This window comes from Oenanthe melanoleuca, chromosome 28, assembly GCF_029582105.1.
Source record: "Oenanthe melanoleuca isolate GR-GAL-2019-014 chromosome 28, OMel1.0, whole genome shotgun sequence".
In the NCBI taxonomy this organism is placed as follows: Eukaryota; Metazoa; Chordata; class Aves; order Passeriformes; family Muscicapidae; genus Oenanthe; species Oenanthe melanoleuca.
This window is the reverse complement of record NC_079361.1, coordinates 288,203-303,517: the sequence shown is the minus strand read 5'-3', so window position 1 is coordinate 303,517 and position 15,315 is coordinate 288,203. Positions and strand designations below refer to the sequence as shown.

At 45.7% G+C, this 15,315-nt stretch overlaps 1 protein-coding gene across 1 annotated transcript in view; it reads right to left on the bottom strand.

Annotated features, from left to right (window-relative positions):
- LMNB2 (lamin B2) overlaps nucleotides 1-15,068 on the bottom strand; it is a 38,876-nt gene extending 23,808 nt beyond the window's left edge. Inside the window, exons 1-2 of the mRNA XM_056512440.1 lie at nucleotides 12,620-15,068; nucleotides 3,903-4,039 (exon numbers count right to left, since the gene is read on the bottom strand). Coding sequence (XP_056368415.1) covers nucleotides 3,903-4,039; nucleotides 12,620-12,856 — 374 coding nt within the window. The 5' untranslated portion in view covers nucleotides 12,857-15,068. The remainder of the gene's footprint in view (nucleotides 1-3,902; nucleotides 4,040-12,619) is intronic.
- Between the last annotated feature and the right edge of the window lie 247 nt (nucleotides 15,069-15,315).

The window sequence follows — 15,315 nt, the reverse complement described above, 5'->3', positions numbered from 1 at the left end:
TAGAAGCTCTGCTAAAGCACATGGAGCACAAGAAGTGATTCAAGACATCCAGCACAGCTTCTCCACGTTCTGCTTGACCAACCTAGTGGCCTTTCCTTGTCCACTGATGAAGTCACTTCAACCCAGAAGGGATGAATGCTGTCTGTCTGGACTTGTGTAAGGCCTGTGATAAAGTCCTCCTATAACAGCCTTCTCTGATAAATGCATAGGCAAAATTAGACAAAGGCATCAATGAAGAAAAGTAGGGGGCATATGCATAATTATAAAAGAATTTGAAAATTCAAAGTCAATTTGGCTTTTGAAAAGGAAGGTAAGGAGTGTAAGCAGGGATAGGAACCCTGCACAGAAGGACTCTGAGAGGGCCTTACTTCCATCTCTGCCCAAAGAGGCCACAGCAAATCTGGTTACCACCAAATGCTTCTGAGTTCTGTAGCACTTGTGCCACTCAACGGGGTCTTGGGAGACATCTCTGAGTCTGATGTAGAATACTACCTGGAGCTTACCCTTCTTCACACATCAGCAGCTCAGAAGCACTCAAAATGCAACTGTGTTTAATAAATTATTAATAAATAAAATACAGAACAAGACATTGAACACTGTTATGGTACAACAGCATCTTGAGCACTGGCTGAAGCTTCAATTCTGCAGCTTTCCTTCCCAACAGGATACGCTACAACAGGAAAAATGACAGGACAAAACACTGATTGAAAGCACAAAGCAGCTTCAGGAGTAGAAGCAACTAAGCAGTAAGATGTTTCCACTTGAAAAAAGAGATCATTAAAGAGAAAAATCTTAAGAGATATGAAAGAGAATACAAAAATAAAGGGTTAAATGAACAAATGAAACTGGGCAGGCAGATGGAACAACATGTTTTATATAATATGTAGGAAAGCTCAGAATCCCCTTGATATATCTAAGAATTCCAGAGACTCAGAATACTGGTCACACTATGAAATGTAAAACCATGATGGCTATTATACAGAATCCAGCTGGACATCAGGAAGTCCCTTAGCTGAAGGGAATTGCTGAAGACTGGAAGAGTATTCCAGAGAACTGCTGCTATGTTACATACTCCTCTTCTCTAGACAAATGGCTTTTAACAGACATCGATTAACAGGCTAAGTAGACCTTTGGTCCAATCCAATACAAACTACTCTAGAAAAACCTTGGGATGCTTCTTGTTGACTTACTAGGCAAAATTATGTGCAATTGTCTCAAACACTAAAAATGCCCCAGAAAACGCTACAACATTGGTAACACAGTAAGAGAGAAAAAAGTCTAAACTAAACAAAATATGTGCCCCAGAATCCAAACCCTGGGAGTTGAATTTGCACTCACATGGAACCGTAGGGTACTATTATCTGTCGGTATCTGAACAAGATACAGAAAGACATAAGTAGAAGTGCTTCCTCTGAAGACCATTAGGCTGACAGAAAAACCTTGTTCTTTCCTAGAACACAGGCCCTGTCCCAAATCCTTGTGTCTCATCCAAGGCTCTTAATGCAGGTTGGTGAGCTGCTTCACAAGCTGAAATTGTGCAAGTAGACAGCCCCAGGAAGGAACTAAAAGCAGGGTAATCCTCAGGCTCCTTTGGACACAAAGTAAGCCTGATGTTACCACCTCTAGCCAAACCCTGCGGCTTCCCTGGAGTATCTTCAGTGCCTTCAGGAGAAGGCTTCAGGGCTTTCCATGCTCATAAACCCAGGCTTTGAGAGAAAAAAAAGAAAGGGGAATCTGCTCTTAAAGCAGTAGGCTGACTGTGATCCTATGTCTCGAGGGAAGTCTACTGTCTATTATCTTCTGTCCCAGCAACCCAACCTATTCCAAGCAAATAAAAGAACGGCAGTGTTCGAGATCCCTCCTGGCTAGACTGTGCTGGCATCCTTAAGTATCTTCTCTGTCATGAGCTTGAAAGAGAGACAGAGGTAATAGCACTGAATATGTAATTATGCAATAACCTACGCTTCCACTAAACACAGTTCTCAAAGCAAGTCTGGTCTGAGAGAAGCACCGACTGTCAGCATAGACAGGGAAGCTTCAGTAATGAGCTAGATGTCAGTGAACACTGCAAATAAAAAAAAAAAATTGGAAGCTGCACTTGCAAGAGTCTGGCCACATCACAAGCTAGACACCCCATGAACACTCCAAGTACATTACAAGCATTTCAATGGACTGGAAGGAATTTGGTAGAAGAAACTCTGAAGCTGAAGAATTCAACTCTACTGCTATGAACTGTAAATACAGAGAGAAACTCAGAACACCAGGTGTTTTTTCCTCATCTGTCACAGAAGACAAACAAACAAAAAGCTGAAATTAGTTTGGTAGAACTGGTCACTGATGTGACTGGTAGGGGACAACTCAGTTGTCCAGACAATGGATGAGGGAGGTGATCCAAGGAAAAACACCATCTCCATCACTTTACATGCACAATTTTCTACAACAAGGTATTTGTAAAACCTCTTAGGCTATCAAAGGTCTAAAGAATAGGAATCAATTGGACTCTCATTACCTGCCAAATGAAGATACTTCTCACAAAGATACCTTAATCAAAACAGAGAAATATCATTTCGCAAAACATGAGAGGTGAACCAAATTCCCAGTTACTGCCATTGCTCTCTTCTGAAGTCTGCTTTAAAAGCCAAGCTATCATGAGATGAGAGAGACAACCTTAAGTCCACATGATGCCAACTGCCATGCAAAATATACTAACCATGCTAAGACTTCTGGCCTGAGGCAGTAACATGGCAGTAGGGCTGGCTTCAACAGACTTTACACCGACTCACTCATATGCAAATGCTTCCACTATAGTTATTTCGTATTTGGACAGTTGTTCTAGGGCAAATTCCCTAAAACAGTATTTGCAACAGCTGACCTTAAAAAGAGGACCCAGCACAGAAAATTAGTACCCAGTAATATAGCAAAATTTATGGAGAAAACATGAAATACTTTATCATAAACCAATTAGGTAGTCAGAAAAAAAAAGACGAGTGAGGGAAACACTTAAGTCCTTTTATAACTACTTAGTTGCAAATGAAGAATGATGAGAGACTTATGGTAGGCCTTAGTGACACTGTCAGATTAAAAGCTATTTTATGGCTGACAACTGATAAACAGGTGATGTACATATTGACCGCTCAGGAAAAACCTGTAATTCACAAATCTTATATAGTAAAATAGGTACCAAAATTCACTTAGAAGCAAAAATTGATTTTTCTACCACATATTTAAATCTTAAAATTAAATTTCTACTGTGGAAAAGTATTTGATTACAAATAATTCAATGGGAAATGAAATAATGGACTCTACTTGGCTTCAGGAACTAGTTTATTATGCCAATTCTCTGTGATGCAAACTGAACAGCAATTTTAAAAAATTTAGTCAGGACAAGGTCTTTTTCCAGCACATTTATATTGTAGCTTCACATCTTTTCAAGGCAATACTGTTTCCACATTCCCAAACTGCTCAGGGCCAACCCTTTTCCCTTTTCTTCCATTTCTTCCATCAGTCATACAGTGAAACAGACAGTAAAAACCATTAATCAACCCTCCTCGGATGGATCAATTTTAATCTAGATCTCTCTCTCTCAATCCAGTTTATCAAGCAGCTGCACACACATGTGTTCATGTGGCGGTATGACAGGCTGAAGCAGGCATAGCCATTCGTTTGAGCCTCAAATCACATGACATTCATGTTACATTTACAAATACACTTGTGTATATATTGCTGGAATTCCATGGTCTGACCACCTGTACCAAACAAGCTGAAGGATTTTCTCTCTGACAAGCCTGTATCGTTTCATGGATCTGCTACCAAAAGGCATTTTAAGAAGCATCATTAATATATTTCCACAGCAAATATTGTCCATTCTAATTGAAAGAAAAAAAAAAAAAAAGTCTCCTCACCTTTTATTGAACTCCTCAAGTTCTGCTCTCAGTTTTCCTATTTCAATTTGTAATCTAGCCCTCTCTTTGGCAGTTTCATCCAGAACTCTTCGAGCATCAGCCAGTTCCGACTCATAGAGACTCTTGATTCCGCTCACCTAAGGGGAAAGAAAATGTATTTGGGTATGAGAACATCCCAAAGACTATCAAATAACTGAAATATAGGATCACGTTACACACAAGTTTCTTTGAAAAAGGGTGTATGATATGATTTCTGCCATTTAAGAATATTCTATATTCAACATTTTCAATTAACAAGCAATCCAAAGATTTAGCTTTTATTACCACTATGGCAAAACACACTATGTTTGAAATGTGCAAACATTCCCAAGAGATAAACTGAAGTAGATCAGTGCACCCTACAATCTTAGCTTCAATTATTTGCCTTATTCCCAATACTGCTGCTTTGGGAGGTTTTTTTAAAGACTTGAAAACATTCTGTGGAATACAAGCCCAAGGGCCCATTTTGACTCTGCTGCTCTTTCACTAGAAAGCATCTGAAACCAGACAAACTGTTCAGAAATGAGCTTTCATTCTTGTTCTCTACCTCAGAGGACAAAGAACTACAGACTTCTTCCTGTCACAAAATAATATATCATACAATGAGCAATACAGACTGCTTGAGGCACTTTGAAGTATTCTATACCTTTATATTTTTTAGAAGGCAAGATTATTTGAAAGGTATATCAGATAGCCAAAATGTACACACCACGTAAGATTGCTGCTTGAGCTTCTGGGAAAGGATACCAGAATAACTTTCACAGAATCATGGAACATGCTGAGTTAGACCTGCCAGGAGCATTGAGCCCAACTCTTGGCCCTGCACCCCAACAATCCTACACTGTGCCCGAATATTGCTCAAATGCTCCTTGAGCTCTGGCAGCCTTGGTGCTGCGAGCTCTTCCAGGGAGCCTGTCCAGTGCCCAATTACCTCTTGGGGAAAAAATCTTCTGACATCCAAGCTAAACCTCCCCTGACTCAGCTTCATGCTGTTTCCTCAAGCTCTGTCATTGGTCACAAGAGTGTTGAGACTGGTACTTGCCTCTCATGAGGAGGCTGAAGACTGCATTGAGGTCTCCCCTCAGTCTTCCCTTCTCCAGGCTGAACAAACCAGGTGTCCTCAGCAGCTCCTCACACAGCTTCCCCTCTAGACCCTTCCCCATCCCTGTGGCCCTGCTTTGGGCACTCTCTATTAGCTTAATGTCTTTTTTATACTGTGGTGCCCAAAACTATCCCCAGAACTCAAGGTGAGGCTGCTGCAGTGCAGAGCAGAAACACACAATCCCCTCCCTTGCCCAGCTGGCCTGATGCCCCCCAGGACATGGCTGGCCCTCCTGGTTCCAGGGCACTGCTGACTGAGATCCGACTTGCCATCGACCTCCAGGTCCCCTTCTGTAGCCCCTCTTCAGCTTCTCATTCTCCAGACGAGACAGTTCCAAATAACCATGGCTGCCCTGTCCCAGAGGCAGCATCTGACAATGGCCCTTGTTAAACTTGACATGGTTGGTGATTTCCCATCTCTGATTTGTCAGTATTTCTCTGCCAGGCATCTCTGCTCCTGCAGGTATTGACAACTCCTCCCAATTTAGTGTCATTGGCAAACTTTTTTAGTATTCCTTTGAGTCCTGTATTCAAGGGTGATAGATGAAGATGTGAATGGGCTGAGGTTGGAGACCCATGGCACACCACTTGTGACCAATGTAACCCTGATGTCACCCCCATCACTACAACCCACTGGGCCCAACTTGCGAGACAGTTGCTCACCCATTACGTGACAGGGTTACCCAGCTGTATGCTGAACATTTAGTCAAGTTGATCCTGTCTCACTGAAGCAGTTGTGAATCCTGAAAGACAGTTCCATGGTCATAGAACCACAGAAAGGCCTAGGCTGGCAAAGACCTTAAAGCCCATCTCATTCCACTCCCTGCCATGTGCAGGGTCACCTTCCACTATCCCAGGTTGTTCCAAGCCCCAGTCTGGCCTGAACACTTCCACGGATGGGGCAGCCACAGCTTCTCTGAATAGAGCAGAGGTGCAGAATCCCCCCTCCCCTGCTGCCCACACTGGAGGCTCAGCCCAGCACAGGGGGAGTTTCTGGGGGCCAGTGCCCACGGACAATACAGGTTGAGCCTCTCACACACTAACACCCCCAACTCCTTCTCCCCAGAGTTACTCTCAATCCATTCTCCACCCAGCCTAAATCTGTGCTTTGGGTTTGCTGCAGAATCCAAAACCCTGCCGTTAACAGCAGTCATGCAATCCAGAGCTGCTCTGCAGGATGTATTCAACCATCCTCAAGCCCTTCACTCTCCCCATAACACCTAGGCTCTGGTGCTACAGACAATCACAGTCTTGGTTCAAAAGGCAGGTGCCTGCCAAGGAAGGCGGGAACCTCCCTTGGGAAGGAAATTGTGACCCCCTTCCCACCAAATTATTATAACTTTGAAATTATGGGACTTCAGCTAAAGATATGGGAAAAAGAGTATCAGTTTTTTACTAGTATATATATATGGGTATAATAAGACAGACAAACAACAATGGCAGCAACAATAAACAGAACCACAGGCCCAGTCAGTCTCAGCCAGAACCACAGGCCCAGTCAGTCTCTTCTCTCGGCTCCAGGCACTCTCCCCGTGGCTGCAGTTCCGGGCACAGCCGGCAGGGGCGCTGCTGGCTCCCGGCCGGGCAGGGCGGGTGCGGTGCTTCCCCCATGGCTGCAGGGGGCGCTGTGGTGTGAGCGGAGCCGCCTCTCCACACGGCAATGGCGGCTGAGAGACAGAGAGAGAGAGAGACAGAGAGAGAGAGAGACACACACACAGAGACACACACACAGAGACACAGAGCGGCTTCCTTTGCAAGCCCTCAGCAGGCAGCCAGTCTCAGTGCCACTTGGGAAGCTGAATGGACTGCAACAGGAACCTTAGAGTAGCAAGCTGGAACAGCAGAGGCAGGCACACCAGGGTGGCAAACAAAGTGTAGCAAAAACTCAGAAGCTGTGCCAGGAGCCGCAGGGCTGAGGCAGACTCAGGGTGTCCATTAAAGTGTGGCAAAAAGATGGAAGCAGCAGAAAAAAACAGCGGGGCTGGACAGTGGCAGCCAGGAGACACACCCATCTAGAGGCTCAGGGTCCCAGGTTTTCCCCTGGGGGACCCTAATAGATGGTGAGGGTCCTTCCCAGCGAGGTTGGCTGTTGAAAAGGTCCCAGCTCAAGAGACACTCTTATGAGCAAAGGCTCACCCATGGTAGGAGAAGCAGTGCTGGACAGAAGTCAGCGGTGGCAGTGAATTTTTCCCACTGTAGCAGCAGCCCAACCATCTCCCCTCCAATCCTGAGAGCAAAAAAGAAGCTGAGCCCAGCCCCTCAACCCCCAGCCAAAATCTCACAGTGTCTCTGCACTTTGCAAGAGAAAGCCACCCAGCTTAAGAGACTGCAGCCAGCTGCACCCCTTCCCCCCATCTTGGCCACATTCCTTGTCTTTCTCAAGTATCTATAGTTCTGGCCTCTTTGGCAACAAATGGGAGAAAAATTCAGTAAGAGAAAGGAAAGGAAAGGAAAGGGAAAGGAAAGGGAAGGAAAGGGAAAGGAAAGGGAAAGGAAAGGAAAGGAAAGGAAAGGGAAAGGAAAGGGAAAGGAAAGGGAAAGGAAAGGGAAAGGAAAGGGAAAGGAAAGGGAAAGGAAAGGGAAAGGAAAGGGAAAGGAAAGGGAAAGGAAAGGGAAAGGAAAGGGAAAGGAAAGGGAAAGGAAAGGGAAAGGAAAGGGAAAGGAAAGGGAAAGGAAAGGGAAAGGAAAGGGAAAGGAAAGGGAAAGGAAAGGGAAAGGAAAGGGAAAGGAAAGGGAAAGGAAAGGGAAAGGAAAGGGAAAGGAAAGGGAAAGGAAAGGGAAAGGAAAGGAAAGGAAAGGAAAGGAAAGGAAAGGAAAGGAAAGGAAAGGAAAGGAAAGGAAAGGAAAGGAAAGGAAAGGAAAGGAAAGGAAAGGAAAGGAAAGGAAAGGAAAGGAAAGGAAAGGAAAGGAAAGGAAAGGAAAGGAAAGGGAAGGAAAGGGAAGGAAAGGGAAAAGGGAAAAGGGAAAAGGGAAAGGGAAAGGAAAAAAGCCAAACCCTAACCTCCAACAATCACCCAGATCTTGTAGTCATGTTTCATACTCTTCAGGTCCTTCTTGCCACTAGCACTGATCCCTCTGTTAAGAACAGAAGGGGGATAAACTCGTATGGCCATGTGAGCCTCAGCAGCCTCTCCTCAACATCCAGAATACAAGCCCTGGGAAGCAATGAACCTTCCCAGATGACAGGTTAGGCCAGCAAGTGGGTCCTTCAACTGTGAAAATGGAAACCCCATCTGAAGGTGACAGAAAAAATCAAAGTAAAACCTCAAAATGGAGTTCAACAGAAAACAAAAGGACATGCTGCAGTCCAATCCACTTCATGTCCGTGTGCACCCAAGAACAAATCTTCCCGCACAGAGGCCAACGTAGACACCCATACTGCACTACAAATGTGCTTTCTCTTTCCTTCCCCCACCTTCTGTTGGCAAAAGAGGCTGCAAGTTTGTAATTAGACAACACAGGGAACAAGGAAATAGAAAAAGAAAACAGAGATGTTTCCATAGCAGACTTTGAAAGACACAACTGCTCGACGCTTTCACCTACCTGTGCTGGAAGCATTCAAAGTTCACTAGGCAGCGGGTAAAGGGCAGACACATTGACACAGACCCTCCCAAAGCAAGCACCTGAGAAAAGCTGTGAGATCTCATTCCGTGAAGACTTGAAACACATCAAGAAGGCATTGACCCACCATGCTAGGCAAGAAACATGTTCCATCCACTTGTGATTACAAGTGACTCCAGACAGATTTTGTGATGAAGCAATCTCATTAGCCTACATTAATGTGCAAAACACAAATGTATTCCCAGCAGGCGTTGCTCAGTATGTTCTCATTTAGCCAGTTACAGATCAAAAAAGGACTGCCAGTCAGCTATGGCTCAGACTCACCAAGAATATCAAGAACAACAATGATGTGTGTTATGCCACCTCTCAGATGATGCCTACAACGCCAGAAAACCATTTAACCCAATATTTTAGAGGATGAAACTTGAGGGACCCAACGTCCACAGCAGCATCTGAGCATGTATTTTGCAGGTGGCAACACCAGACCCTCATGTCCTGGTCATGACAGTAGTTCTGGTCACCACACACGGTGCACACGAAGAGCACAGTAGCTCCAACACTGGCAGGTAAGAGGAAACCACATGAGATGGGAAGACAAGCGAAGAGGGAACCACCATAAGAACTGCTTTTGTCACAAGGACAACTGCCGTCAGCAGCTGCGGGTCCCAAGGATCTTATTTTTCTCTCTAATTCTCCTTTCAGAGGGCGAGCACAGTGGGGTGTCCTTAGAACAGTGCAGTAATCCCTCCCGTCCCCATCAAAATATCTCTTCCAGAAGGCTGCAACCATAAGCACCACAGGTGAGGGCAGGGAGTTAGTAAAAGGGAAAGAGGAGAGCTCTAGGACTGCTCTCTTAGCTTTTCTATTATCTCCCCTTCCAGCCTCACAAATTAGATTACTGCAACACTGACCCCAACAGGAAGAACAGCATCAGTCTTGTACTAAGGATGTAGAAAAACAAGAGGATGAGCTCAATTTCTCTTCTGTCACAGGCTAACCTACACAAGGACAGTGATGGAGGAAAGCAAACAGAGAAGGAATGAGGACAGTTAGAGGCTCCCCCAGCCACATCTGCAAACTTTTAATTTTTGCATTTGTCTGAGGACTCACTGTATACACTTTATTTGTCTAGGCGTCTACTGCATATGAGTAAAGGTAAAGCAGCATTAGAGAGGGTTAGGGAAAAGGCTATAATTAATAAAAATTAAATATGAATCAACTGCAAAGCTTCTTTGCTGCTGAGATGGCGGCCCTATGTTCATCACAAAGAACAACAGGAATGATATTGTTCTAAGGCCATGCTGAGACTGCCACACAGAACAGCAAACGTCTGCTTTCTGCCATCTTGTTCAAACTGACGATTGAGACAACAAGGAAAAAGAATATCAGCTGATGATTAAAGAATCTCTGGCAGAACAGAGCCCTTGCCTGATCAGCATCAGTAGAACTTCTCTCATCCAGAAGACATTACCGTAAACCAGAACTTTGAGCACAGCTCAAAATTGTTCCCATACATGCAAGGTGGGAGCAGGGGGTGTCAGGAACGGTCACCCACTACTCATGACAAGTCATGTCAGTCAATAATGGTCTCACCCAGCTCAGGTATGGTACCTGTCAGATACTGGAGTGACAAGCAAAGAAGAAACATCTCTCTCATGATAACCACGGTTCTGCTACTGCTTGCCATAGCTATCCTTATGCTTGAGAAATTCACATGTGATCATGGACCCCATCATCTGCTCTCTAGGCAAAAGTCTCAGGTAATAACTAAAAGCCCACTGGTGAGCAGTCCCTCCTGTCTGCTTCTCACAATGTGCATGATACCATCTACCACAGTGACAGGTGATGTTTTCTGCCATTACCAAAGAAAAGCCAAAAACAATAGAATATTCAAAATAAGATCAGACTCAAACACACACACAGTTGAGGACAATCAATGGAAATTTTAATTTTGAACACTGTGGAAAAAGAAAATAGTCTCCTACATGCATGTAGAACTCAGACCCTTACAAATATAAATACTTAATAATGCAGAGAGAAGAGATTATGAATTTCACTGGACTACATTTAACTCTGCTTCTACAAAGAAGTTAGAGCTGCTTTGGGGTTTGTTTGGGGAGGTTTTGGAATTTCAAGGGTCTATTTTTAATTAATATCTTATTTCACACTAAGCCTAATTATTTTATGAATGCAAATTCCAACGGTTAATAAGAAAACTGAATTGTGAGCAGAAAATCCAGTTTACTAGGTGGTCTCAGAAGTGAAAGGACAAGATTCTTCCACTCTAGTAAATGGAAAATCTGACAAATATGTGAAGTTTTACTGCTTCCTAAACCAAGGTCCACTGTCCAGCACTAAAACAATAAAACTACAAAGTTTCCTTTTGTGGACATATGTAAAGAATAAACAGACCTTCCTAAAGGGATGGGGAAAATATTTAACAAAGGCAGTCCAGAGACAAGTCAAAACATCAGTGCCAAAGAAGAGTCTGACAAATCCTGACGAAGTATGTCTAAGGATTAAGACTTTTTGAAGTTTGGATGAAAAAAATGCTAAGAAGGAAAGCTCAAGAGCAAAGTAACCAAAAGGTTCCTATCAATATTCTCAAGTTTATTTTCTGATTACTGCATCAGAATACTTTTCAGAATTGCTAGGACACAGAATTGCTGTTTTACGCTCATGTTAAAAGTCTAATGAAATTATATCTACTTTGTCTGCTTGTCCTCTTACTCTTGCTCCATGTGTGCTGTCAACAGAATTACATTCTGCCTTTTGCATTTCAAAGGGATACTCCTTCTAACCTGCAATGATCTACAACTTAGAAGTTCCCCAAATTAGATGTGTTTATTTTGTTTACAGATTGATTTCACACGGCAAGTGATGTTTCATGCTTAGAAATAGCTGGCAATGTTGAAAGCATAAAAGTTACAGTATGTCATTAAGTAATACAGAGGGACTTTAACGGTACTTCGATTTTGGGCATACATGCACTGATTGCAAGTACCCCAACAGCCCCCACATAACTATCATATCTACTCTGCTTAAACTAAATTAAATCAAATGCTCCTTCCAACACCCGGAGCATCATCAAATCAGTATCGTAAGGAGCGAAAAAAGGAAAATGAAAAATAAATTTCAGCGCTACACAGTGGCACAGCGATCCATCATATCACGGAAGTTACAGTCCAGGCTATTTATTAATAGGAACACCGCACCTTGCTGAGGGGGTTTGGGCTTGCAGAGGACAGGACTGCCCCCAGTGTGTCACTGACTACAACCCTCGGCCACAAGGGAAGCAGACACCACAGAACAGGGAAAAGCAAGGCTTAGGAAAAAGAATCATCCAGTTTTGCTTCCAAAATTCGAGGAAACAAATCAGAGTCGTTCACAGGGATTTGATTCCAAGTATTTACGGGGTTCGTAAAAGATTTCTTACGGTGAGAGGCAAAGCCAGTCTAAAACCTTTCAAGACTTCCATCCCATCGCAATAGCCATCAAGACAGAGGCTGTAGGGGACACCCAACACCCCAGTACGCGTGTGCTGTGGGCGCGGAGGCATCGGAGGGCTCGGATCTGCCGCGGCCCCAGCCGAGCCCAGCCCGCGGCCAAGGGACCGCAGCGGCTCCGCGCTGCAGCCCGACCGGCCCAGGAGCCGCCAACACCGCCCGCAGCGCCGCGTCCGCCCCGCTCCGCTCCAGCCACCTGCCGGTGCCGAACCCCGGCCCGAGCCACCTTGAACGTGTCGCCAGTGGCCCCTCCGCGCGACACCGCGGCCAGAGAGCCCCCGGCCGCCCCGAGGGGCCGCGCGGATAGGCGCTGGTCTGTACAGCCCCCGCTCCCCGCCCAGCGGACGCGCATGGCGCGGCGGCCACACGGAGCCGCCACAGCGCGCCCCGCGCCGCGCAGGGAACGGGCGGGAACTGCCCGGGCGAGCCCCGGGCCGTGGACCCACTCCGAGACGGAGGCGGGGGGTGCTCTCCACGGGCATCGCTGCTCGCTCCCCACTTTGGCCGTACCTCCCGAGTGGTGACCTCCTCCTTCTCCGAGATCTTCAGCAGCAGCCGGTCATTCTCCAGCTCCAGCGCCCGCACACGGTCAATGTAAACGGCCAGGCGGTCATTGAGCTGCCGCAGTTCCTCCTTCTCCTGCAGCCGTGAGATGCGGGTCGGCGACAGAGGGGTCCCGCCAGGGGTGCCGCGGCTCGGAGTGCCTGACATGGCGCTGGGATGGCAGGCGGGCGGGCAGCGACTCATTCAATCCCGCCGCACCGGGGGAGGGAGCGCTAAGATGGCGGGCGGGCGGCCCCTCGCGCCGCGGCGCCCCCTGGGACATGCAGTCCCGGCGCCAAGATGGCCGCGGGCCTCGGCCTCGCCCGCCATTTTGCGGCCAGTCCCGGAACGCGGGGCTCGGGCCGCGCGTCAGCGACGGAACCGGGCGCTGCGCCGGTTCTGAGGCGAAGAAATTTTGGTGGGACGGTAGAAGGGATCAGCGGCCGACAGGACTGACCCTCACCCATTCCTGACGGAGCAGCAGGCTCCGTGGGGCTCAGGCCTGTGGGCTGATAAGGTTCTTGAAAGGGTGTATTTGTATGTTTTCACTGTAATTCCCTAAAATATCGTCCACAGCCGTTTGTGCGCTGTGTGGTTTTGCCCTTCTTTGTTGTTAGCTCTGCACAGGCCAGGGTCCAGCTCTGTGCTAAAATGGAGAATACATGGATCGGATGTTCCCAAGGTTGATGTTTTTAGGAGCACCTGAAAAGTGATTTTTTTTGGCTACATAATCAAACTTTATACAAACTAAAACTCACTGAGGAGTTTTCTCTTCCTGAATATTTGAAGTAGTATTTTCCCTAAAAACCCCAAATTCTGTCAGTTCTTGCACATTAACTAGTATAAACTGGATTACCATTCCCAAAGCTGTTTTGGCCTTGTGCCTTTCAGCTACAAGGGAGGGCTGAGAAAAAGGAGTAAAAAAAAAGCCAGACTGAAAAGCCTGTCATCTGTATGAAGAGCAAAGAGAAAAAGTCACAAGAGCTTTATGCAAAGATGGGAGCATAGATCTGGATAGAGAAACAGGAAAGACAGCAAGAAAATACAGCATACCATGTGAAAACTTATGGACCCGTGATGAAAATGTAGGTAGTAGGTATTTGGTCTTGAAATTGAACTAAAATGATCTTCATGTGAAATCCTGATATCAAGTACACCTCAAACTGGAAAACCTTGGAATAAACACAGGAATACTGGATGCTCAATATTCATGAGGGCAAATAGCTGTAAGTCTCTCTAGCAATCACTGCATACATCACCTGAATGCATTTGCCTCAGAATGTGCAGCTGATACAAAAGGATTTGTCCGGGCTGCTGCAGGACAGCAGAGTGCCTGTCCCACCTGCTCGGGCATCACCTCTCCCGGGACAACACTGAGTGCCCCTTCTCCTCCGCCTCCTACCAAGAGCCAAGAGTGGGAATTTCCACGCCAGTCTGTGGAGCTGTGGCTATCAGTGGGTGCCCCGGAGGGTGTTTACGAGTGACAGCTAAAATGGAAGCAAGATCAGTCCCCGTGCGCTTTCTGAAAGGCACAACCTCTCTACGTGAGGGTCACTGCCAGTGAGATCTAATGATAGGATGTGCGACTTCGCGTGAAACTCGGCTCTCTGATCGAGTCTGGGAAGGAAGCAGACAGCAGAGACTACAAATCCCAGGGTCCTGTTGTCGCAGCTCGCAGGGAGGTGGGATCCTGCCCCATCCGTTTCCTGCTCTTTGTTTCAGCCGGACTTGGGAGCTGCTGTACAGTACAGTGCGTGTTTTGAATTTTGGCGCCTGTCTGCAAACTGTAACCGAACTGCTGCTGGACCGGCTCCAGCCCCAGTCCCAGCCCTTCCCCTGTCCAGCTCCTGCCCCACGCAGTCCGTGTCGTCTCCAACGGCACTGTCTTCCCCCGAGCAAAACTAAAAATACTCCTGAGAATCAAGCCGCGCACTTAGACTGGACTTCTGCTCTCTTTAACGTTCAGTTTCCAACACTAGCAAATTTGTGGAAGAACAGCTATAAACTTTGTTTGTATTAAGACGGGAAAAAATATTTTAGAAATGCTGAAAGCCACTGTAGAAGCATTTTTGTGTTAGCTCACTTCTCTTGTGATTTGATGTGATCATCTGTGCATCTGCCATATTTTAGAAATTCTTTTAACCTTTTTGCCAAATTTTGATTGATAATGTTAACCAGATAGAAACTGCCCTTGTTCATTAAGTTGAGCCCTCAGATATTTTAAGAAAATGGCTTAGGAAATTTGAATGTTTCAAGAGTTTGCATGCTTTGGGATTTTTTTTCCCTTCTAATGTTACTGGATATTTTCATAGTGTTATTATCAACTGTATTGCAGTAAAGTTTTTTGTTTTGTTTTGTTTCAAAATATACTTCCTGAAATATGCATCAATAATGATACCTGATATTTTCTACATTTTTCAGAAAGTCCCTCTCTTTAGCTGTAACCTGGACACTTGCACACTTTCATCCCTGACACCAGTCTCCTCTTTTTAACAGAATATGTATGTTCACTTTTCCTATCTCTTCTAAGATGAAGAGAATGGTTTGGGGGTGAGATGGGGAAGAAAAGTATGGAAGTGCAAAAGCTGAGTATCCACTCACCAGCTGTGTTTTCCAGGGTGGGCAGCACATGTTTCAGTTGTGGTTTTGGCATCTGTTTAAAT